The sequence below is a fragment of the Eublepharis macularius genome, chromosome 13 (genome assembly GCF_028583425.1).
Source record: "Eublepharis macularius isolate TG4126 chromosome 13, MPM_Emac_v1.0, whole genome shotgun sequence".
Taxonomy (NCBI): Eukaryota; Metazoa; Chordata; class Lepidosauria; order Squamata; family Eublepharidae; genus Eublepharis; species Eublepharis macularius.
Window position 1 is genome coordinate 8,832,643 of NC_072802.1, and position 26,626 is coordinate 8,859,268.

At 45.0% G+C, this 26,626-nt stretch overlaps 1 protein-coding gene across 1 annotated transcript; it reads right to left on the reverse strand.

The window, feature by feature from the left end:
- Positions 1 to 1,368: 1,368 nt before the first annotated feature.
- Positions 1,369 to 26,626, reverse strand: AMER1 (APC membrane recruitment protein 1). Its single transcript, XM_054996669.1, has 2 exons — positions 26,565 to 26,626; positions 1,369 to 8,897 (listed from the first exon to the last, which is right to left on the reverse strand). Exon 2 carries the CDS (start codon positions 8,823 to 8,825, stop codon positions 5,346 to 5,348), a length of 3,480 nt encoding a protein of 1,159 aa, XP_054852644.1. The 5' UTR covers positions 8,826 to 8,897; positions 26,565 to 26,626; the 3' UTR covers positions 1,369 to 5,345.

A 26,626-nucleotide genomic window follows, 5' to 3' on the forward strand; every position in this document is an offset into this window, starting at 1 on the left:
AGCCTCGCAACTACACTCAGCCAATCCCCAGGCCATGAAAGACACACCTTTCTTGGGGGACCTGTTAACACACATGCACTCCTTTACTCCCGTACTGGAGAGGAGGAGGGCAGAACCATTTCTCTCCACTCCTGCCTCTCTGCTATGGTTGTGCATGTACTTTTACCATTTTTCCTCCGCTAAAAACAAGACCAAATGGAACAAGATCCCTTCAGAGCACCTTAGAGAAAGAACATACACACATCCACATCATGAGAACGTACAACAGAAAAAAACTTCACAAACGGTTTGCAAAATGGGGAGGCCTTCAAAGACGCCTCTGCCATGTTAACAACAGCAGGGCAAAGGCAAGGCAAATATTAGGCCAGACAGGATCCTATAATGAGCAAACTTTAGCTGCGCAGGAATATTCCAGCAAACTCCTCCTCCCGCAGGGTCAGGTGTTAATAATCACGGCAGCTTTTAACTGACAAAGCAAACCTGGCTTTGCAACTGGAAATACAAACCTGCTCACCAGAAAATCCAGCACTAGATGTGTGAGCTCAGCAATCTCATGGGTGCTAGACAAACATTCACCACAGCTGGTCAGCTTTTCCCCAGTTCATATAGAAAATCTGCAGAACAAGTTTATTAAAGCAACCTCCAAGTCTGGTGGGGTGGGTGAGAATAAGCGGTGCTTATAAAAGCAGTAAATGTGCTATCAAACAGCTCCCTGCACTATTAAAAATGCTGCCTCTCTCTTCACCCTTTGCTGCACACTCCTGCGCTAACCTAAAGTAAGGAACATACAAAAGCAAACGGTGCCTGGTATAAAGCCAGGCTGCTACTGCTCCCTTAGCCCAGCCAAGAGGAGTGGAATCACTGGAATGCATTTGGCTGTTTCCTTCCTGGATTAGGACCAGCCCCTTTACCATCCAGGGAAAAAAAATACAGTTGCTTTTTTCTTTTCTCCTCTTCAAATTCCTTCCTGTAAAGCCACCAAAATCCAACAAGAGCCATCCTCACCAAGATTACAGGATGCAAGGACGGATTCTACTACTGCAGAGATGTGATCAGAACTAAGAGAACTCACACCAAGGAAGGAAGAGGGTTTCACCCACAGAAATCCAGTGGTGGCAACACTTTGGCAATACCATTCCCCTTCCTACAATTCTTCAAAGCATTTAGAAAAGAACTATTCTCCAAAGGGATCAATTTTTACAAATATAAGGACAAAAAATAACAGTTTTCTAGTTTTAAATAGTAAAGAATCCAGTAGCACCTTTAAGACTAACCAACTTTATTGTAGCATAAGCTTTTGAGAACCACAGCTTTTGAGAACAAAGAAAGCTGTGGTTCTCGAAAGCTTATGGTACAATAAAGCTGGTTAGTCTTAAAGGTGCTACTGGACTCTTTACTATTTTGCAACTACAGACTAACACAGCTAACCCTCCTAGTTTTAAATAGTAACCTAAAATACCTCCAAATTCGCGAATAAAAAGCCACAAACAAGAACCCAAAGGAACACAAAATCACCTCAACAGGACCTGGCAGAGATAACGAACTGCTACTTAAACCGTCAGGGGCTGTTAGTAACCATGAAAAACGGGGGGGGGGGGGGTGTAGATGAAAAAGGAAGGGGGGAAAGCGCGAAATATTCCAACGCATGTGTTGGAACACCACCAAGCAACACACAATTGAAAACAACATCAATGAGCACATTTGCCCTTTCCCATTGCACAAGTGATAGCAGCAGTCATAGATTTTCAAAACAGTAAACTGCAACTTTTTAAAAAAATACAAGTCAAAAGAACAGTCCCCATGAAAAGCTTTCCCATGAATGTATATAAAATGCAAGGGAAAAAACCACATATAAAAATAGGTAACATTGATCTTATATGCATATAAAAAGAAATCTCCAATGTAGTGTAGACCCAGCACTTGGAAGATGACCTGAACTATCACTGGGTTCACATCACCGCTTGTGAGCACTGGACACTTCTTTGGCTCCCAGCCAATTCTGCATGTTTCTCTTGTATGGATTTTTGTCAACTACACTGGACTGGACTGGACTGGACCATTAGATCCTTCCACAACCAAGCTGTTCTTCAGAGCTGAACAGGACAATGCTGTTGATGGACGATGTCTAGTTTCACAGCATGGAGGCACCCTAGATATCTTTTTGATTCATTTCAGCTCCAAGAGTTGTTTTACACATTACTCAAAATCAAGAGGTAGAATCTTGGGACTGTACCATCTGACGGCATGCAGGGCGGCATGTGTGGGCATGATTCTGTTTTTAATGTCATCCATATTAAAAATGCCCTGCATCTATTATTTAAAGATTTAAACCCTTCTTTTGATCCCATGATCGCTTACTAGCTTAACACAAACTCTACCCCTCTACCATGCAGCTGATGGCAGATGCCAGAGTGTTTTTCCCTCCCATCTGAAATCACGAGGCAACCAGCATGCTAAACTTGGTGCTTGTTTTCTAGATAGTTTTTAATACATAGGAGAAATAATTTAAACACTTTTGCCATCTGGCACAAGCCTGGATTCTACCATCTCATTCAGTGTAACATGCAGAATGGCTTTACTAGCTTATCTGTTGCCTGCTGCAGTTGAACTTTAACAGGCTGAAATCTGCCAAATGGGAAGGACAACAATACAGAGGCCAGAAGAAGGGGGAGCAACCTCCTCTCCAGACCCAACCAGTCGGCTTTTAATAACTGCAGTCCCCCCCCCACCCCAGGGTGATGTTTCCAAGTGCCAAATCTTGCCCCCAGATGAAATAAGACTACACATTTATGATTTTTTTCTTAAGCAATACATTCAAGAAACCCACTGGAAACAGGTCACGCTACCAAGGCAGAGCTGAATAATTTGTACATATTAGAATATAAAGTGTTCTTTTTAAAAAAACAAATATTTCCATTAAATATGTACAACCAAAAATGCTAAAAGACACGCATTTGCAGATATGGACATTCTTAGCAACACCATGGTTTTTTTTTTTTTTACATATACATTAGTAAAAATGACACCACTTGACAACAAACTTCACAAGATGTCTTTGGTGACATGCTTAAATGAAAAGGCTCCTCCCACCCACCCCCAACACATCCAAGAATACAAGGCTGAAGGAGGCCACTGTGAAAAGCTGTCCACAGTGCAAGCAGCTTGATCATGAATAGTCCTGGTGTGTATGAACAACAGCAATTCCAAATGGAGAAGGAAGGAAGCAGCCCCCCACAGCCCATAATCCACAAAGCAGAGCAGGACCTATCAGACAGGACCGTTGACCAAGTGCTTAGCAAGGACACCCCACCTGCCCCCGCCTTTGGCAGATGCTGGTAGACCGAGAATCTCCTATCTCCAATCCAAACGCTCCCTTGTATGAGCAGAAGGCTTTTGGTCAATTCTCACGAAATCTCCAGCTGCCCACTTGATTTCCCAAGTCAATACTGAGGGTGCCCCTGAGGGTGGAGGATCACCTTTTTGTCTCAGGAAGAGCTACAACTGGAAGGAGGAATATTCCATTCCAGAAGGGGTAACTTCTCTCGCAGGCCCGAAATAAAGGCGGAGATCTAACTATCCCAGCATTGATGGAGTTGTAGAATCTGGATGGATGGTCTTGGCCAGACAGTCTAGTATTTATTTACTGCAAATTTTATATCTATATGTTTCTCAGAAGCACTGTCCTTAGTCAGAAGTTTTTCCATCTCACTAGTTACTAGCCTGGAAGTTTAGGAGTCAAAGGAATAATGAATGCAGTTCTGAGAACTAGGAATGGAGTAAGCCACAAGTTTTCACAAAAGGTAAGACTAATTTATGGAGAACCAAAGATTTCCCCCTCCCATAATAGGTAAATAGAACCTCTGTATCCAGATGCAGCATACTTCTGGATGGCAGGTGCTCAGACAAAAAGCTAAGAAGGGTTATCAACTTCTGAAGAGCATCTTGCTGGGCAATCTTGAAAACAGGATGCTAGATGGACCTTTGGTCTGATCCAGCATGCCCCTGAAGTCCTCTTCAGGTAGAAAACCAAAGGAACCATCAGGACAACGGGGGGGGGGGGGAAGAGGTCTGAGCTCAAGCGCTTCAAAACCAAGAAGTCTTTCTGCACAAAACACACTGAAATCACCCAGTGCTCCTGTGTGTTTCAACAGGAGTTGCACAGGGCAGTTTCTCAGTGGATTGTGCCCTACCTTAATTCATCATTGTCTTTATGTAAGCCAAGATGCTACTGGGGTGTTCTGCCTTGGGCAGCAAGATGTCTTGGCCAATCCTAGCTGGAAGACAGAAAACAGAAACCACCCAGTTTGTTCTACCATAGACCCTACATGACATTACAGACTCCAACCAGCCAAGAAGATGCAAAAAACTTGCAGTATGACACCTCCAGGCACTAATCCACTTAAGCTTTTCTAAAGTATTGCAATCCAGTAGAGAAACCAGTAAAGCCAGAATAAAGAGACCAGATTCAACAGCAGTATACCAGTGTAACTAGTTTGGTGACTGAGCTCAGTGTATTCTAGGTACTGGGGGGTACCCAGGAAAAGTTAACTTTGCCAGACATTCTATCAAAAGAAGCGTAGTTGTAACCAGGACATGATGGAATGCAGTCTTTAAACGGGACGTGGCTTGAAGCAGACTTTTAAAAAACTAACCCCTTGAAAATCTGCAAGTGTGTCATTACTTTGCCTTCATTCCTCTCCATAAAGTAACTCCTGTTTAAGAAGGTGTCTTCTCCCTTGTCCCACTTTGGTCACTTTAACCAATACCCCATCCAGCTACTGTCACAACTTTGCAACTCAACCCTACTACGCACACCCTTGACATGCAAGGGATTGTATAGATTTGCCTGTCCTGTGGATAAAACCAATCACTTTCTGCAAATGGCTTTAGTAACTGAAAAACTGAATATTTACCACTTTTTAACCATAAGCAAACCATTCTTGTTAAAACCATAATGAATATTTAAAAGAAAGAGAGCTTTGCCCACTGGATGGCTTCAGCAAATGATTTTGCCCCTTTGACTTTTAACTTTACTGTAGAAGGCTGAGATGGAGATTCTTACAGATGGATCAGCCGTAATCCAACGTCCCCATGAACTGCAGCCAGCACCCTTTCTTCAGCCCTTCATTAAGCAGCTACGGAAGTTCACACAGTGGAACAGCAACTTGTTATTTAACCTAGATAAGAGCACCATCAGCTGAATTTCCACCTGCATCATCCTCACCGTTGAGGCAGCAACCCACCCACCCCCGAATATAATTTAAACTTATCATTTGCAACGTTTCAAATCCCACCACAGCCTCTGGAACCTGTCCACCCTAACCCACTTGTGAGACTCACACGAGCTATTTGGCTACTGTTACATTCCTCGCGACATTCTGACAGGAGGCCAAGGGCGCCTTCCAGCATGCGGCTCTCCTGTTCAGTGGGTTGGCTTCAGAGCTCCCGTGATGCTCAGCCCCGCCCTTGAAAGCCTCAGCATTGCTGCAGTGAAACTGGGGCACTCCTTCCATCATGTCTGCAGGTTTACACATTGCTGGTTTGTCGGGGGAAGAGGCAAAAGCAAAGCTGGGAGGCAAGTCAGCACCTTTATCTCCCAAAGGGAGCACCCAGGCCAGTTTTTTAGCCATGGTGTCTCCACAATGCCTGTGAGAAGCAGCAGGTACTTCTTGGGACTCAACTGGAGTCTGCAGGGGGAGGCTGGATGGCCTGGCCATCAGTCTTGGCATCTGAAACACTGGAGTATTGGTCCCATCATGCGGAGGTCTCCTGGCAGTCTCCTGTGCAGAGTTCTGCCCCATGCACATGAAAGGCAGCTCTGCATCGGGCTGGTCCAATGTGCCCCATGTGCTCTGGAAGGCTGGTGCATTCAGATCATAGTCCCACCGTTTTGCCTCTTGAGAAGGAAACGTATCCACCCTGTAGGATACGTTCTGCAGTCCTGGCCAAGGAAGGGTGCCGCTACTTTCCCTTTCTTCTGCAGAACCTGGAGAACTTCCCTGGCCAGCACTCACTCCTGGCTCAGCAGGTTTCTTTTTGCAGCTACTCCATTTGGACCAAAGCTCACAAGGCTTCAGGCCATTCTTGGATGGCTGCAAACTTCCAAGCTCGAACTCCAAACTCTCGGTGTCCAGGGACCGGCTTCTCCTGCAGATGGACAGCGGCTCTGGCATGGGGGGGCTCAACTCCTGAAGCCGAAGACAACGGGGAAGGCTGGCAACACCCCAGTTACTTTGGAAAGAGCTCTGTAGAGACCCAGGAAACATTCTCTCGTCACATTCAGCAAAGGAGTCTTTCGGAACATAGCTACTGTCAAAGGCCTCAAAAGATGCTGCAATATCCTCATCGGTGTTCATCTCCAAATGCTGCTCCCACTCCCCTTCGCCCTCCTGTTCAACGTCGACAATATCAAATGTGACCATTGTCGGAAGGGCAGGAAGGTTCTGAGTGAAGGCAGAGCCCGAGTCTGAGCTCCCGAGGCTTTCAGAGAGACTGGAGAACAGAGTCCCACTGCTAGTGAATTCCACCAGGGCTTGAGAGAAGTTCACAGCCTGCTCCGGTCCACATTTGCTTTCTGGGTGAGACTCTTGAAAGCCAGGTTCAGTTCCACTGTGATGTTCGCTTGGTGGGCAGCTGTGGCGGCCATGTGTTCTGTAGAAAGGGTAGGTCACAGATTTTTCCAGGGCCAAACCACTCAAGGCGTATGACTCGAGTGCTGGATGCTCCAAATTGGAATCCAACATGATACCATTTTCCATGAACTGAATAAAGCAACTGCCATGTGCTTTGGGGCCACAACTGCCATTAGTATATTTTGGGGGGCACAGCATCTCTTGCAAGTCCCTCCAGTCTTGGTTTTCAGCTGAGATGCCAGTGTTCAGGCTTCTGCTCAAAGCATGAGGGCCACCTTGCTCACAACCAAGGCAACTTGGACATTTGCCGGTTAAGTTGGCTGTTCTTGTTTTACATTCATTGCATTCCTTTTCCCTGGGATGCTGATCTTTACTGAGCATATCCAGATGTTTCAAGACTGGCTCTCGCTGCATCTCCCAATACAGAAGCTGCTTCTGGATGGATGTTAGCCTCTCCTCCTCTGTTTCCATCACTTCACTCTTCTGTCCCATCATCTGGACCAAATCCTTCTCTGCAGAAAGAGTAAAGTCCAAGAACTGGCCAAAAGTCTCTGAGGGGGGAGCTTTCCTGTCAAACCAGGGCTCATTCCCATGAGAAGGACTCATGAGCACATCATCTGGCTCATAAAATTCATAAAGAGCATCACCGCTGTAGCTGTCCCTCGGAAGGCGATCCTTCTTGATTTCTTCATCTCCAGCTTCATCCTCAGGACCCGGAGTGTTTGAATCATAGTAACCCTCATCACTATTGGGAGCAGATTCTTGCTGGTCACTGTGTGGAGTCAGGGGATCCATGTTATTCCTTGGGCTGTCACCATAGTGGTGAGGCTCCTGCTTGCCAGCGTTCACTCCCTGCAGATCACTGTTTGTCATGAGCTCAGGTAGGCGGGTTTCGTAGGTGGCAGCATCCACTTTGGCAGCACCTTCCCACATCTGCTGGAGATACTCCTCTATAGCATCAGGCACAGCCATCTCCTCCCCTCCACCCTGGTAAGTAACAAGGCAGGAACTCCTTTTGGTGGCGTCTCTACTACGCCCTGCAGAAGTGGCGCTCTCGGTGATACTGTCAATATCTGGCTCAGCAATAATGTCTCCGCAGCCAGTGAAAGAGTCAAAGCTTTTAAGGGAAGTCACATCTCCAAACATCAAGCTAAGTTGGTCCCCAGAAGGGACGGAAGGCGGATCGCTGTCCAAATACTCTGGCTGGAGAGTGTCCGGAAGGACATCACAGGTAGCGTTCACACAGAGGGTGTCACCCACATCCAATGTGACATCCGGAGAGTCTCCGCTGCTTGCAATTCCAGTGGCTGCACCCCCATCAGAACTGTTTTCATCAACTACCAGTTGGTTTCCCTCTCTTGATTCACCAAGACTGGCCTTTATTCCAGGTGCAGCTTGATTAAGAAGGTTCTCCCCACGTTCTGGAGGAAGCACCATGCTTTTTTGATTCATCTTCTCAGAAGTCTCCTGACTTCCAATGCCCGCCTGCTTATTTATTTTGCCTTGTTCTTCAGCAACAGCTCCCCTAGACGTCCACTCCTGCAGCTCTGTTTTCTCAGGTTCATTAGCTTTGTTCTTTCGATGGCGCCGGATGCTGTTGAATAGCCCCTTCAGACCTTTTTTAGGCCGTGGGAGGAACAAAGATTTGTCTCCACTGGGCTTCTTCTCAAAGCCCTCTGAACTCCCACACAGAGAAGCTGACTGCCCAACAAAATCAACCGGAGGGCCAGCACCTCTTGCCAAAAGGGCACTTTGGGAGCTTGGCAGCTGGGGAGAAGGGGAGTCTGTTCCACCATCCGAGGGGCTCCTGAGACGCCCTCCACCAGCATCTTCACATCCAACATCACTGATGCCATCATGAGTTTTACTTTTGCACAAGCCCTTCTTAGAGGTTCCCTTTCCATGGCCTTTGTTTTTCCCTCCGAAAAAGCTCGGCAGCGTGCAAATGCTTCTCTTCCCGCCAAAGAGCTTGAAGGCTGTTTTCTTCAACTTGCCTGCAGCAGCTTGCTGCCGGTTCTGCTCTGCTGCTATGAAGGAAGCATCGCTCTGTTCAGAGAGCCGGTCAGCCGTCCCATTCTCCTCCTGCAGCTGCTGTCTCTGGGCCTCAAGTCGCCTGCAGGGAGCTGGCGGAGACCTGGCTCCAGCTTCTTCCTCAATACAGGAGGCACCTGCAGCAGCCATTCTAGCATGCATATTTAACTGAAAACGAAGACTCTTGCGGCAGCATCTTCCTCAAAGTATGTTGGCTGAAGCATGGTCACTTATCTGGGGGGGGGGGGGGAAACAGGGAAAGAGGAGGGAGAATGATTATTTCAGAGGCATTTGGAGTAATCAAAACAACACATGTCTAAATGCTGAGGAAAGGGCGTGACCCCACAGCAGAAAATGCACTTTGTGTGTAGCAGTTCCATAGTTCCCTGGCACCTCAAGTTAAAGGACTTCAGGGAAAGAAGTCCCTTCTTTGCCCATGAACCTGGTGAGCTTCTTCAAATCAGAGGAGACAGTGCTGAGATAAATGGACCAGTCGACTGATTCCCCAGAAGGAAACTCCGTATGTCCACCTGAACTAATGGAAAGTTCATCACAGCTGCAAACACGCTTAACGCTTTTGTGTCTTCAGCAGCTGCATGCTAGCCAGAGATACAGCGACGAGGAAAGGCGTTCCAGCAAAATTGTGTTCAGCTAACAACTGTTATAAAGCACAGGCCTCTTCGCCAGGGAACGAGCTGGCAGTTCTAGGTGGGAAATGCGATTTATTGACTCGATCTGACTGCAAATATATGATGGTTTTCTCTAACAAAAACCAGTATGTTGCTGCCTTACCATTCAGTCGTAATTCTCTTCTCTTTTTCCCTTTGCTACAGCCCCATGACTGATGAATCAGAGAACTGCTTGGGTTTATCAGTATGATAAGGGATCATTTCTTTCTCAGAGTCCCCACAAGAGGCCACCAATTAAGTCTTATCAGAGCTCCATTTCCTCCCCTTGACAGGGGTGTGTGTGTCCTCAGAAGCCCAGGGCAGCATCTCTAGCTCAGGGCAATTCAACTCACTGATAAGACTACCCACCCTGCAGCTCCTTGCTCTCTCAGGCGCTCACAAAATCCAAAGAGACTGGAAAAAAGCTTTACTTAAGCACAGGAAGATTTTACTTAAGCACACTTTTAGATCATCCTAGACCCTTTCATAGATCCAGAGGAGTTAGCCATGTTAGTCTGTAGTTGCAAAAAGTCCAGTAGCACCTTTAAGATTAACCAACTTTATTGTACCATAAGCTTTTGAGAACCACAGCTCTCTTCATCAAATGCATTTGACAAAGAGAGCTGTGGTTCTCAAAAGCTTATGCTACAATAAAGTTGGTTAGTCTTAAAGGTGCTACTGGAGTCTTTACTATGTCCCCTAGTGGTACGCTTGGATCTACCGTGGGTTACCTTAACACAACGCCCTCGAGGCAGCCTTCCCTTCAGCAGAATTCCTCTGTCATGAACCGTACCAACAACTCCTTGCTCCATGCAGCTATGAACACAGCAAGTCCTTCCTCCTTGGCATCTGGTCGTTCACATTTCCCTCATACCACACTGTTTCCCTCCAGGGAGGATGCAGCCAACTTTATGGTTTGGCACTTAAAAGCTGAGACAAGAATTGCTTCTATTCAGTTATGCCTGCAGGGCGCATATTCAGAGCCACACTGGCTGCAGAATAATAATAGTAACATTCAATTTATATACCACCCTTCAAGAAACTTAACACCCACTCAGAGCGGTTTACCAAGTATGTTATTATTAACCCCACAACAATCGCCCTGTGAGGTGGGTAGGGGTGAGAGAACTCTGGAAGAGCTGTGACTGAGTCAAGGTCACCCAGCTGGCTTCAAGAGGGGGAGTGGAGAATCAAACCCGGTTCTCCAGATTAGAGTCCTGCCACTCTTAACCACTACACCCTACACATATTTCATGCATCCTTTCCAATCCACTGGAGAACTAAGACAGCAAGGATTTGGTAAAATTTACTTCCCAACATTGCCAAACTGCTGGAGCTCATTTGCTTCCAATTCACATTCACCCATCATTTGCTAACCAGCTACCTGTTGACATGATGTATTCTTAAACTATAGCAGTTAGAAAACAGAGAAATGTGGACTGTTTTACACCAGGTTTGCACAAACAAGACCAAAAACAGGTCGAGGACTTCCGGTTTGGGATTCATGGAGGTCTAACGCAGCTCCATTTGTGGAGCTGACCGGATTGCCGTTTTAACCGGCCGGAGGGGTGAAAATAACCCGCGGCCGACTGCTCTCAGGCGGGGAGCAGGCAAAGAACGCTCAAGACCCTAGGGTGAGCTAGATCTCGGACGAGGGGGGGCTCTACACAAGGAGTCTCCCCCCCGATCCTTGAGGTCCCACCTTGCGACGGGTCGGCTATAATCTCTGCGGCAATTTTGGGGCCAATTCGGCTGGCATAAGACCTACATACCCAAGCTTCGATCGGGGAGGGAAGTCGAGAGGAGAATTTAAGATCGAAACAGCGATTACAACCCGAGAAAGCTGGAGAGAAGGTAAAGATCGCTATCTCTTGAAACGGGACAGATTGACAAAAACAGAGAGGAAAGAAAGTAGATTTTTAAACTGCAACAGACTAGTGAAAAGGAGGTGAAGACTCGGCAGGAGTTGTATTTTAAAAGAGACTAAGTTTAAAGAAGTTATTACAAAAATCGGACTATTGTTTTGAATACCTGTGGTTTTGGAGCTGTGGGAAAAAGACACCATCGCGAGACCTGCTGTGGGAAGACGGGAGACAGGAAGTGCGTAACAACAATAGAGTGGCTGGAGGGAAGCGGCCCTTGCCAAAGGACAGGAAGTGGGGAATCGCCATCTTTGAAAGTGGAAGGGTCGTGGCTTCAGCGGAAGAGGAAGTAGGCCATCTTGGATTATAATAATATAGAGAAACCATAGAGAAAAGACGCCCGACATTTTGGATATAAAAAATTAATTTTGGCAAAGATTGGGACATTTAAAAAAAAAAGGAAAACGTTTAATTATACGCCACGGAGCTGAGGAAGAGAGCAGATTCGTGGGAGCGAGCTAAAGCAAGCCCCACGATGTCGAAAAAAGAGTGGCAATCGGCAATAGAAAATTTGGACAAAAAACTTATAGACATGATGAAAGAACTTAAGGACACGAAATTGGAGCTTATTAAAGAGGTCAAGGAAGTTACACAGACAGTAAAGTCGGAGCTGTCAGAAGTGAAAAAAGGTGTGGAAACGATTAGCAGTGAATTACAAGGAACGCAGCAGAGAGTTAAAACAGTAGAAGACGCGATGGAGAATTTAATAGACACGCAACAAACAGAGATGAGGCTGGTGAAGGGGAGGATGTCAGTTGCAGAAACTAAACACATGGAGAAGCAGCTTCGTTTTCGTGGTCTGCCAGAAGTGGAAGGGAAGTCAGCGCAAGAACAGATGACTGAGGTGTTGGCTGATTACCTGGGGAAGGAGGAGGAGGAAATTGTGGCTATCCTAGATGTGGCGTATCGTGTGAACTCGAGAATTGCAACCCAGAGGAAACTACCAAGGGATGTGATTGTGCAGTTTACAACCAGAAATATGAAAGAGAGGATTGTGACCAAACAATTTCAAGATCCATTGGAGATTGATGGCAAGACGATTATTATAATGAAGGAATTGCCCAGATCAGTGTTATTGGACAGGAAAAAATATAGAGTGCTAATTCAGACTTTGAAGGACATGAATATCAGATACAGATGGGAGTTACCGGAAGGAGTGTCCTTTGAGTTTGGAGGGGCAAAAAAACGCATCAGATCTGAGCGGGAGATGGAGAGATTTATCAAGGACAATGAAAAAGACTTACCAACAAAACCATGAATATGGAGTGTAAAGTATTATCTTGGAATGTAAATGGACTAAACTCACCGAATAAGAGAAAAAATATTTTTCATTGGCTACTAAAACAAAAATGTGATATTGTTTGTTTGCAGGAGACCCATATTAGAAAACAGGATGTAAAATATTTAAAATCTGGAAAATTGGGCAAAGAATTTGTAGCGGCTTCCAACAAGAAAAAAAGAGGAGTGGTGTTGTATATAAAAGAGGAGCTGCAGCCAAAATTTGTTATGAGAGATGTGGAAGCTAGATTTGTAGCAGTGGAATGTAATTGGAACTTAAAGAGAGTGTTGGTAGTCGGACTTTATGCACCTAACGGTGCAAAGGAAAGCTTCTTTGAGGACTTAAGGAAGCACCTAGACGATCTTGTATATGACCAGATAATTCTTGCTGGAGATTTCAATGGAGTGACAGATTTGGAATTAGACAAAAAGACTACAAAAGCACAAAAGAAAAGAGGACTATTGCCAAAGTTTTTTTTTGAGTTGATTCAACAAGAGACTCTCGAAGACGTATGGAGGAGAGAATATCCTAAAACCAAACAGTTTACTTTTTATTCTGCAAGGCATCTTACATTATCAAGAATTGATATGATCTGGGCCTCAAAGGACTTAGCGCTATGGACTAAGGAGGTAGAAATAATGCCGATGGTAGGCTCAGATCACAACCCAATTATGTGGAAATTTGGAAAAAGGAGAAAAAGGAAAGCCTGGAGAATAAATGAGGACTTGTTACAGGAAAGTGAGAATATGGAAACACTGAGAAGAGAGACTAAGTTTTTTATACAATACAACGTGAATAAAGAAGTACCAACCAGTAAAGTTTGGGACGCGTATAAGGCGGTTGTAAGGGGCATACTAATGGACTTAAATGGTAGAGCAAGGAAAAAGAAAGAGGAGAAAAGACAAGAGATTGAGGAGAAAATAAAGGCCAAAGAAGTACAGTTAAAAAAGAGACCAGGGAAAAAGAAAATACATCAGGAAATCAAAATTCTTCAAGAACAGTTAACAGCAATGAGTAATAAAGAATTGGAGTGGAACCTTAAAAGACTGAATCAAAAAGCTTTTGAGGGTGCTAATAAACCTGGGAAATATTTGGCATGGCAATTAAAGAAGAAAAGGGAAAAGAAAATAATAAATAAAATTTGTGAAGAAAACAAAACGTATTTGGAGCAGACTACCATTAGCAGAGCCTTTTATAAATTTTACGCTAAGCTGTATAATAAAAAAGAAGTAAACAAAGAATCAATAGCATCATATTTGGAGAAAACCAAACTTCCAGAGATCTCGGAAGCTTGGAGAAATAAGCTGAACAGTGAAGTAACTGATGAGGAAATAAATATGGCAATACAATCCGCAAATCTAGGAAAGGCGCCAGGGCCAGATGGACTTACGGCTAAATTCTATAAGACAATGGTCAATGAACTGGCACCATTCCTAAAAGAGGTGATGAACGGAGTTTTTAGGGATCAAAGAATTCCAGACACTTGGAGCGAAGCGAATATATCATTGATCCCAAAAGAGGGCCAAGATCTGACTAGCGTGAAAAATTATAGGCCTATATCACTACTCAATAATGACTATAAAATTTTTGCGAAGATATTGGCGGAGAGATTGAAGGGGTGGCTCTCGGAAGTCATAGAGGAGGAACAAGCAGGCTTTTTGCCAGACAGACAAATAAGAGACAACTTAAGGACAGTGATCAATGCTATTGAATACTACGACAAGCGTTGTGACAAAGAGGTTGGTTTCTTCTTTGTAGACGCTGAAAAAGCGTTTGACAATTTAAACTGGGACTTTATGTTTGCCACTATGGAAAAGCTACAACTGGGAGAAAGATTCGTCAGAGCAATTAAGGAAATCTATAGAGACCAGACTGCAGCAATTGTAGTGAATGATGAATTGACCAAGAAATTGACGATTAGTAAAGGAACAAGACAAGGTTGCCCGTTATCTCCATTGTTGTTCATTTTAGTATTGGAGATTCTGATGATACAAATTCGACAAGATGAGGAAATACGAGGAATAAAAATAAAGGACTATTCATATAAGGTCAGAGCATTTGCAGACGACATAATGTTAATTGTAGAAGACCCACTGGAGAACATGCCAAAAGTGATAGACAAGATCAAGGAGTTTGGAGATTTGGCAGGTTTCTTCATTAACAAAAAGAAGTCAAAGATATTATGCAAAAACATGACTAAGCAGAAACAACAATTGTTAATGGAAACAACGGATTGTGAAGTAACTAGTAAGGTGAAATACTTGGGAGTTGAGCTGACTGCAAAAAATATAGATTTGTTCAAGAATAATTATGAAAAATTATGGACTCAGATAGAGAGAGACTTGATCAAATGGAATAGACTGAACCTGTCATGGTTGGGCAGGATTGCAGCAGTTAAGATGAATGTGTTACCAAGAGTAATGTTTTTGTTACAGACAATACCAATCATCAGAGACTCTAAACAATTTGAAAAATGGCAGAGGAAAATATCAGATTTTGTTTGGGCAGGCAAGAAGCCTCGAGTGAAAGTAAAAGTTTTACAAGATGCAAAGGAGAGAGGCGGAATGCAACTGCCCAATCTGAGACTTTACCATGATGCAATCTGCCTAGTTTGGCTAAAAGAGTGGATGACATTAAAGAATAAGAAACTATTATCCCTAGAGGGATATAAAAAAATTTTTGGATGGCACGCATACCTATGGCATGACAAAGTAAAGGTCAACTCGATGTTCCTGCATCATTTTGTAAGGAGAAGTCTATTTACAATCTGGAAGAAGTATAGAACTTACCTACAAGAAGGAACCCCCTTGTGGGTGGTTCCATATGAGGTGATAGATCCGAGAGCTGTGGATAATGAACAACAATGTTTAACGTATAAAGAAATAACTAAGATTGAAGTATCTAAACTTAGAATAAAGACGCAAGAGGAACTATCACCTAATTATGATTGGTTTCAGTATAGACAGATTAGAGACTTATACAACTCAGACTTTGCAAAAGGGGGCATACGAACAGAGAACTCGGAACTAGAGCAGACCCTTCTTAAAGAAGACAAGAAAAGAATATCCAAGGTATACCAAGTATTGCTGAAATGGTATACTGAGGATGAGATAGTTAAAACACAGATGGTGAAATGGGCTATAAATTTCAATAAAGAAATAACAATGGAGGCATGGGAATACTTGTGGAAAACTACAATGAAGACAACGACATGTATCAATATTAAAGAGAACATTTTCAAAATGATCTATCGTTGGTACATGACACCAAAGAAGATTGCGCTAGGGAACTTGAATACTTCTAATAAATGCTGGAAATGTAAGAAACATGAGGGCTCCCTCTATCATATGTGGTGGTCGTGTGAGGTAGCTAGGCAGTTCTGGGGGGAAATAATAAGAGAAATGAGTGAAATTTTACAGTTTCAAATAAATAAGAACCCAGAACTCCTGCTGCTAAACTTGGGAATGGAGGGAATTCCAGCCCATCATAGGACGTTGATTTTTTATATGACTGCAGCAGCTAGACTTTTGTATGCGCAGAAATGGAAAGTACAAGAAGTACCAACTATTGAAGATTGGATCTACAAATTGCTGTATATGGCTGAAATGGACAAGATGACAAGAAAACTGAGAGATCTGGACTCAGGGCAGTTCAACACAGACTGGGAGAAGCTGAAACAATACCTGGAGAAGAAATGGGAGGTGGGAGGAAAACTGTGGCAGTTTGAGAACTACTGAAATATAATAAAAGTATAAAAGAGAGGGGTGACTTTACCGGGGGAGGAAGAGAAATGTGAATTTATAAGCAGTTAGATTAATTGATTGAGATATATATAGATATGTATAGGTCAACTGATAGAGAATAATTAATGATAAGGTTTAAACATGAGGATTGACTAACTAACAATATTTTCTTTCTTTGACAAGATTTATATGCACCAAACTGAATGTATAGAAGAGTTAAATTGATTGAGTATCTGAGGAGTTATATAGAATTACCATAAAAAGTTGAAATGAGTAATATATAGAGAACAAATCAAATTGTTTGATTTAAATGTGGGAAATTTTTATGGTTTATGATATATAGGTTTATATAGAATTATTCAAAACTGGAAAATGGGATAAATTGTTTATCTAAAGACGTATAGTTTGGGTGTATAATAAGTAAAGGAGTTAAAGATGTACTGCTTAATATAATGGAGAATGTATATCTGTTTTAGACAGAGGAATTTAATAGAAGTAAGGGAAAAGGGACAGAGGGTGGGAAAGCTGTTGGAAGTCAACAAAAGGGGGGGAAAGGGAGGGGGTTAGAAATGAAAAATTAGGGGAAAATTGATTGTAATGTAAAAATAAAAATGCTCTAACCCAATAAAAAATTTTTCAAAAAAAAAAAATGAACACAGCAAGTCCTTCCTCCTTGGCATCTGGTCGTTCACATTTCCCTCATACCACACTGTTTCCCTCCAGGGAGGATGCAGCCAACTTTATGGTTTGGCACTTAAAAGCTGAGACAAGAATTGCTTCTATTCAGTTATGCCTGCAGGGCGCATATTCAGAGCCACACTGGCTGCAGAATAATAATAGTAACATTCAATTTATATACCACCCTTCAAGAAACTTAACACCCACTCAGAGCGGTTTACCAAGTATGTTATTATTAACCCCACAACAATCGCCCTGTGAGGTGGGTAGGGGTGAGAGAACTCTGGAAGAGCTGTGACTGAGTCAAGGTCACCCAGCTGGCTTCAAGAGGGGGAGTGGAGAATCAAACCCGGTTCTCCAGATTAGAGTCCTGCCACTCTTAACCACTACACCCTACACATATTTCATGCATCCTTTCCAATCCACTGGAGAACTAAGACAGCAAGGATTTGGTAAAATTTACTTCCCAACATTGCCAAACTGTTGGAGCTCATTTGCTTCCAATTCACATTCACCCATCATTTGCTAACCAGCTACCTGTTGACATGATGTATTCTTAAACTATAGCAGTTAGAAAACAGAGAAATGTGGACTGTTTTACACCAGGTTTGCACAAACAAGACCAAAAACAGTTCATCGGCAACTGCATTTGCAACCACATCACTCATTTTGCAAGGCCTGGTAACCACAAGGTTTAGTGGTCAACCACCATATATAACTGGGGGGGCTACATTCAGCATGATATGGAAGGGGCAACAAGTTTTACCATCCTATTCTAAGCTTTTGCACATACCACTGGGTGGCATCCAGATGAATCACACAGCAAAGGCCTGACATGGGAAGCAAAACAATTTCTTTTTTCCCCACTCATGGCTGGATTTCCGGGAAAACACAGGATTACCTCACCAGCTTCATTCCCTGGAAGCTGTGAGATGAAGGCTTTGCCTGTGAGGAACATGTTCAGGGTGGTCGGTGGATAGGGAACTGGTTGGAGGACCGCACCCAAAGAGTGGTGGTCAACGGCGTTTCATCAGATTGGAGGGAGGTGTCCAGTGGGGTGCCTCAGGGCTCGGTTTTGGGCCCGGTACTTTTCAATATTTTTATCAATGACCTGGATGAAGGAGTGGAAGGGCTGCTCATTAAATTTGCTGATGATATCAAATTGGGAGCGGTAGCAAACACCCAAGAAGATAGAATTAAAATTCAACAAGACCTGAATACTCTGGAGAAGTGGGCAGCTGTGAATAGGATGCAATTCAACAAAGACAAGTGCACAGTATTACATCTGGGCCACAAAAATGGGAAGCACAAATACTGGATGGGGGATACACTTCTGGGCAGTAGTATATGTGAAAGAGATCTTGGGGTAAGAGTGGACTGTAAACTGAATATGAGCAGTCAGTGTGATGCGGTGGCAAAAAAGCCTAATTCAATCCTGGGTTGTATCAAAAGGGCCATAGCATTGAAATCGCAGGAGGTCATAGCCCCTCTCTATACTGCCTTGGTCAGGCCACACCTGGAGTATTGTGTGCAGTTCTGGAGGCCTCACTTCAAAAAGGATGTGGCCAAAATCGAGAGGGTGCAGAGGAGAGCGACAAGAATGATCAGGGGTCTGGAGACTGAGCCCTACGAGGAAAGGCTGAGGGCCTTGGGAATGTTTAGTTTGGAGGAGGTTGAGGGGGGACATGATTGCTCTCTTTAAATATTTGAAAGGCTGTCATTTGGAGGAGGGCAAAGAGCTGTTCCAGTTGGCAGCAGAGGGTAGGACGCGAAGCAATGGGCTAAAACTACATGCACAAAGGTACCGGCTGGATATTAGGAAAAACTTTTTCACGGTCAGAGTAGTTCAAAAGTGGAATCAGCTGCCTAGGGAGGTGGTGAGCTCCCCCTCACTGGCAGTTTTCAAGATGAGGCTGGATGAATACTTGTCAGAGATGCTTTAGGCTGATCCTGCACTGGGCAGGGGGTTGGACTAGATGGCCCCCTGTATGGCCCCTTCCAACTCTATGATTCTATGAGGGTATTATCGTGCCTTAGGACTGAGAGGCACTGCATTCTTTCTGTAAGCAACCTACCACAACCCATCAAATCGCTCACTCTCACGTGGGCCGAAGCTTCCTCGGGTCACAAGAGAGCAGCCTTTCCAGCTGATTACCTCAGCGATTGCTCCCAGCCACATACACAAATTCTAAATCAATGAGCTCATCCTATCACACACAGGAAAAATCTGCAGCGCCAGCATGGGCAGTTTGCTGTGAAGACCTAGGTTTGGGGGCAAACCAGTTAGTAACAGCATTAAAATTACAGCTAGCTTCAGAAGATTTTCAGCACTGTTGCTGAGGGAAAGCATAGCTGGGTCTGGGATCTGCCAGGGTTTGGGGCAAGTGGGACAGGCTGGGAGAATCCAGATGTAGTTACCCTCATGTCCTTCCATTCACGACAAAGGGACGACCGTATTTAAAAAGAAAATGGAGCATAAGAGTGAGGAGATCTAAACCCTACCCCCCTGCCTTTCATGGCTAGAACCGTTCTCTCCCTGTCTGACCTTGAAATGAGATGAGCTGGGGGGGGGGGCTTTAAAAAACCAAACACAGCAAGGAAAGGGAGGAGGGGGGGTCTTAGTTCTCCTTACCCACACCCCCACACACTCCGTTTTCTGTAAAACTTATCCCTGTACTCCTCACTGTACAAGTGAAGGGGTCCGTGTTTGAGTAAATTCACATGAATCTACCAGTCAGTTCTGGGTCAACTGATATGAGCAAGAATTTCAGCCATGGTTCTTCATTTGAATGTTAAAGTGAGGATAAAATCTGAAGTATTCATTTAGTGCAGTTATGGGGTGGCACATCTTATATTTATAAAAACCCAAGTTAATTCATTGTTTTGATGAATCAATTAATCTAACAGCCTAACCCTACTCAGACTTAGGTGCCCGTAAATACACTGAAGTTAAAGGTCTTAGGCTTATCTAGGTCAGCTTAATGTTCACGCTGTAAATTTTAACTATGGAGATAAATCACCACTTATACAAACATAAAAAGGTACGATAGTGATAGTCAAAACAATTCTCGCCTTTTGTTTACAACGTGGAGAGCCCAAACTGTTATAAATTAGGTTTAAAATTAAAACACTTGAAAGTATACCTAGCAGAGTATATTTAAAAGCATATAAAAGAAAAAAATTAGTGGTTTTCAAAACCATGTTTTAAAAATTATATTATTTAAAAGTCTGCCAAGAAAATGTCATGATGCGACGTCCCCGTATGGGTCAGTAATGTCTCGGTGCTTGCACAGGTGTGCTTGCACACCTTTACCTTTACAGAGCTAGTAGCTAATTAAAGAAGTCTTAATTAATTACGCACAGCATTATTAATTATATAATAAATCTAAAACTGAACACAACCAAAGTTCTGAATCTGACTTTTTGATCTACAATACTTTCTGGTCATTAGTCTGTCCTCAGAGGAGAAATCTTATCAATTAATGGATTCAACTCATTATTTTAGCAGTTGGATTTTTCCCATAAAGTGCAGCAGGTAAAGAAAAAAATACAGGTATTTATTAGAGTTGTTTAGGTGGTTAGCCATGTTAGTCTGCAGTAGAACAGCAGGATTTCTCAAATGGTGGAGGAAACGACGAGGGGCTCGGCCATACTGGACTTGATACTGACCAACGAGAAAGAGTGGGTTGATGGGGTAAAGGGGGTGGGAACCTTAGGGAGACGTGATCACATCCTCCTAGAATTGCTTTTGCTGTGGGGTATCAAGGGAGTTTGTAGCCAAATGAGCAGGTTAGATTTTAGTAGGGCAAACTTTAATAAACTTGGAGATATAATGAGAGTTCTTCCATGGACAAGAATGCTGGAAGGTAAAGGAGTGAGTGAAGGATGGGCTGTCCTAAAAGAAGAGCTCTTGCAGGCTCAAGCTGCTACCATTCCAGCAAGACGGAAATGTGGTAGAGGATCTAAGAAGTCAATGTAGATGAACAGAGACCTCTGTGATGAGCTAAAGAAGAAAAAGGAGATGTTCAAGAAATGGAGGGAAGGAAATGCATCCAAAGGCTGAGTATCTAGGGGTAGTTAGGCACTGTCGGGCAGCTGTCAGAGAGGCCAAAGCTCAGAATGAGCTGAGACTGGCCAGGGGGACTCATCACAACAAAAAGACGTTCTTCAGATACATGAGGAGCAAACAGAAGGTGAAGAGTGTGATACCCCAGTTGCTGGGTGAAAATGGAGAGACTCTAACAGAGGACAGAGAGAAGGCTCAGTGCTTATTTTGCCTCGGTTTTCTGCCTGAAGGAGAGAACAGGCCCACCTAGAGATGGGTTTAGGCAAGGTGTCAGTCTGCAAGCATCTGGCAGACAACATGGTGATATGGGGAAGGCAGCAGGGATTTGTCCCCAACAGGTCCTGCCAGACCAACCTCATTTCCTTCTATGATCGAGTGACAAGTTTACTGGATTGCGGGAACGCTGTCAATGTAGTTTATCTGTATCTCAGTAAAGCTTCTGACAAAATTTCTCATTATGTTCTGATGGGTAAACTGGTGGACCTGACTCTAGGATGGTTAGATGAAAAGGGAACTGGCTGGATAACTGCAACCAAAGAGCAGTTGTCAATGGCATCATGTCTGAGTGGAAGGAGGTGTCCACTGGAGTGCCAAGGGCTCGGTTCTGGGCCCAGTACTTTTCAATATTTATGATCTGGATGAGGGTGTGAAGGGGTTACTCAGTAAATTTACAGGTGACACCAAACTGGGAGGAGTAGCAAACATCCTTGGAGACAGGGATAGAATTCAACAAGATCTGAATATACTGGAAAAGGGGCCAATTTAAATTAGATGCAATTTAACATGGATGTGCCAGGTTCTTCATTTGGGTAACAAAAATGCAAAGCATCATACTGATGAGGGATACACTTTCTGGGGAGCAATATGTGTGAACAAGATCTTGGGATACGGGTGGATACGAAGCTAAATAGGAGTAGTCAGAGTGATGCAGCAGCAAAAAAGGCAAACACAATCTTGGGATGTACTAACAAAGACATAATATCCAACTCACAGGATGTCATTATCCCACTATATACCACATGGGTCAGGCCCCACCTGGAGTATTGTGTGCAGTTCTGGAGGCCTCACTTCAAACAGGATGTGGACAAACTGGAACGGGTACAGAGGAGAGCAACCAGGATGATCAGGGGCCTGGAGACCAAGCCCTACAAAGAAAGACTGAGGGACCTGGGAAAGTTCAGTTTGGAGACGAGGAAGTTGAGGAGAGACATGATTGCTTTTTGAAGTATTTAAAGGCTGTCACTTAAGAGGGAAGGGAGCTGTTCCTGTTGGCAACAGAGGGTAGGACTTGAAACAATGGATTTAAACTACAGGCAGGACGGTATCAGCTGGACATTAGGAAAAACTTCATGTTAAGAGTAATTTAGCAGTGGAATCGGCTGCCTAGGGATGTGGTGGGTTCTCCCCTCATGGCAGCTGGATGAATATTTGTCAGGGATGCTTTAGGGTGTTCCTGCACTGGGCTGGGGGTTGGACTAGATGGTCTGTAAGGCCCCTTCCAACTCTGTGATTCTACGATTTGAGTTCAGTGGCACCTAGGAGACCAACAGGATTTTCAGCGTATAAGCTTTCAAGAGTCAGAGCTTCCTTCTTCAGAATCTTGTTGGTCTCTTGGGTGCCACTGGACTCAAATTCTGCAGGTTATCTATTGTGCCACGTTAAATAGACATTTGTTCTTCAAGTTCATCTTACTCTGCCATGCAAATAAGACCACACAAGTTACTAGCTCTCACACATTTGCATTACCCTGCAACCACCTTAACATGTTGGCACTTTTTGCCTAAAAGAGAAAAAGAACCAATTTTCATCAAGCTTCTATACTTGAGATTCTAGAAATGAAGGTCTGAATATATGCAAGGTATTAATTTCTGTATGTTTCTCGAACAGTTAACAAAGAGTGTCCTTGAGCTGACACACTAGTCAAATGGACTGTTCATACCAACTGCCTATTATCTGAGCCATAGTCAAATATTGTAAAACATACCCTCAAGCCAATAACGTTAATGCTTTAAGAGACAGCTTTCTGTTTTGATTCCACTATAGTGGCACCCCTTAGCAAGAATGAAGGTCTCTGGCCCCTTGGCCCTGCAATAGTTGCCTGACAAATGGGTCCCCCATGGCTGCCCGTTAAGACGTTAACCCCAAAACATGGGCAGCTCTAATCATGGATTCTTTTCTCCCTGCTCCTTTGATTGCTGTAGGGGGGGGGACATGTTGTTGTTGTTGTTTTTTGCCTACATGGGATAAAAGCAGGGGCAACCATTTTAAGCTGGGAGTAAAGGTGCAGGATGTGAGAGTTGCCCTCTCCCTTCCGCAGTGACTTAGACACGATCCACATCGTGAGAGCCAGTTTGGTGTAGTGGTTGAAAGTGCAGGACTCTAATCTGGAGAGCCAGGTTCAATTCCCCACCCCCTCCACTTGAAGCCAGCTGCATGACCTTAGGCTAGTCACAGTTCTCTGGAGCTCTCTCAGTCCTACCCACCTCACAGAGTGATTGTTGTGGGGATAATAGTAACATACTTTGTAAACCGCTCTGAGTGGGTGTTAAGTCATCCTGAAGGGCGGTATATAAATCAAATGTTGTTGTTGTTATCTCCCTCTGCCAATCAACTGCCCACCCCAAGTGCCTTTTAGGGACCCCAAACACGGCGGAAGTTCCCGTCACACAAAGGTGCGTACTAAAGCCTCAGAAAGCAGCTCTTGCCAACCCCCGGCTGAACTCCGGGCATCTTCAAACAGCAACAACCGGCTCTGCCAGCACAACTACCTTTAAAAACTGGCTATAAAGAAAAAGTTGCTGTTATTTTGCTTTATTTACACTTTATTACTATTTTTTAAAATGTTGTAACTTATAACTAACAGTGGTGTTCCAGGGGGGAAAAACCCTAAATAGCTGACACTGTTAAGTTTTAACTTATTACAACTTTCTGAAAAGTTTGTTTCACAATAGGTTAGGCTGTTTCAGGTGGATAGCCGTATTGGTCTATAGCAGAAGAGCGGCAGCAAGTAGATTTCCAGCGTATGAGTTTTCGAGAGCTCTTTGACTCTAGAAAGCTCATATACTGGAAATAAGTTAGACTGTTTGTTTCTGTAGGCCTTTTGTTATCTTTTATGCTGTTCTAATAAAGGCCTTATTTTAAAAATATTTGACTAGTCAATTAATCAAATCTTTTGTTTTTTACTGCTGGTCAAACACCCACCATAACACATCCAATACTTAGTAAAACCGCTTGCTTTCTGCCTTCCTTCTTTCATCATTAATATATTTTGTTTACTGCAATAGTCCTGCATCTTTGAAAAGTTCAGAAGTTAGTTATGCAAGGTGGCTGTGGTTAGTCCTAAATGTAACATGTGCACCCAGATTCATGCCGACGTCACTGAATCTCCTGTCTTTGCTCACCGGCACCCAGCTGCCATTTAAAAGCTGGGTTGCCGCTTATGTGAGCACATTCCTTGCCTTCCTGGAATATTTGACCACAGTCAAAATAATACACAGCGAGAGCGACAGGTAAGTGGCACAGCACATACTTGGCACGCATCAGAGCCCAGGTTCAATGCCTGTGGCCTCCAAGGAGGGTCTTGGAGAGCTACAGGGTCTCCAAGCAGGAAGCAACAGCAGACAGAAACACTAATCTGAGGTTGCTACCTGTTACCATTTGGGGATCTCTTCAAAAAATCTTCAGACTTTCCCAGCATGCTTGAAATGCTGAAGTTGTGAAACTCAGCTTCTGCAAGTACCAAACGCCAGACCAGAAAATGGTTAGGACTCAAAAGAGGGGAGAAAGCAAGAGCGACGCTACAGAGCCCTGGAGCTCTTTCTTGGATGCTCAGCTTCCATTTATTTCTTTATGTCAGTTAGGATCTAAACCTTAATGAAATATAAGGATAATACACACTCCATGCATCTGCTTAATTGTTTAATGCTAATTAAACGTGCTCCTACCTTCCAGTGTTTTGGCCAGTGAGTGCAGTAGGCTGCCAGACAAGGGTTAGGCAATTAAAATTAAATGTTATCAATTTAATGTATTAAGTAACTAAACAAATTAGTAAATAGGTTTACACTTAAATATCCAAATACATTTGGCTACCTAGATTCTGGCACTCCAGGCCCTCTCACCCAAAAAGGTCTGGGCTGGGGCTGGGGCGGGGTAATGGGCCACACAGCCAAGAGGCAGGTTACTCTTGGGTTAGGGTTAGGGTTAGTCACCTGGGCCCTGAAGTGCCATTTCACACCTTCTCCTTAGTCAGGTGAGCCTGATCTCCTCAGATCTCAGAAGCTAAGCAGGGTCGGCCTTGGATAGCAACAGGATGGGAGACCTCCAGCGAAGATCAGGGTTGCAGAGGCAGGCAACCGCCAATCACCTCTGTCTCTTGCCATGAAAACCCCCTACCGGGGGGGGGTCACCATGAGTCAGCTATGACTTGGGGGCACTGTCCACCAGCACTCAACACCATGTTCTGTTGTCCCTTCTGACTTAAGGCACCCTTGCAAATGAGGGGCCTCCAAAGTGTCCCCTCACTGGCACCTTGCTCAGCTGGAGGCTGTGGCTTCCTTGACTGAGTCCAGCAATCTCACGGTGGGTCTTCCTCAACTTTTCCCAGCATTATTGCCTTTTCCAGCCAGTCCTGACTCTCATTATGTGACCAAAGGAGCGCAGCCTCAGTTTCAGCATTTTGGCTTCTAGGGAGGATTCAGGCGCGATCTGATCCAGAACCCACTTGGCTACCGGCCCAGTTTTGCGAGGAAGCCTTTCCTCAGCAGGAGCCAATCAGTTCAGTGCATTACACTTATCCAACAGACATTACAATACCAAGTTAAAAGTCCAACTAATACACACGAAGTCCTGGCTCTCAGGGCGGGACCGGGGCGGGGGGCACCTGCGCTTGCAGCGAGGCGCGTCTCCTTCGCAGGCCTGAAGGGCCCGGTTTGTTTCCCTGCAGCACCCTCAATATGGCCACTCCGCTGGAAACAGCAGGTCGAGGCGCACGCTTAGGGAACCGCCAGGCGCGGGCGGCGCACACAAAGGCGCTCCGAGGGGAGCTGCAGAGCCCCGGTGCCCCCCAACCGGAGAGGGGCCAGCGGAGGGGCGGCGGAGAGCGCGGGGCGGATGGGCATCGAGGCGCCGGCCGGGCTGCCAAGGGGCTCCGCAGGGGGCTCCAGCCGCCGCCGCCGCGCCCCGAGCTGCCAGACGCCCGGCCTACCCATGGGGGCTGCGGGGGGAGGCGGAGGGAAGGGCGCCGCCGGGCTGGCAGGGGGCAACGCAGCCCGGGGAGGGGCGGGGCGGGCTGCCCGGTTCGCCGCCCCAACCCCGCGATGGACCGCGGCAGAAAGGAAGGCGCGGGGCCTCCTGCGTGCGCACACCCGGGCGCCCCGAGACAAAGGGCGGGAGGGGGGCGCTTTGCACGCCCCGGAGCAGCCAGCCAGCCGGGCCTCCCCCTCCCCCTCCCCCTCCCGTCCGAGGAGGCCGAGAGCTGGGCGGGGAAGGGAAGAGCTGAGCCGAGCCGAGCCGAGCCGGCGCCGCTCTAGCCGCCAGCGACACTCACCCGCCTCCGCCGGCGCGCCCGGGGATCTCCGCACGCCGCCGCGGGAGGAAACTTGCGCGCCC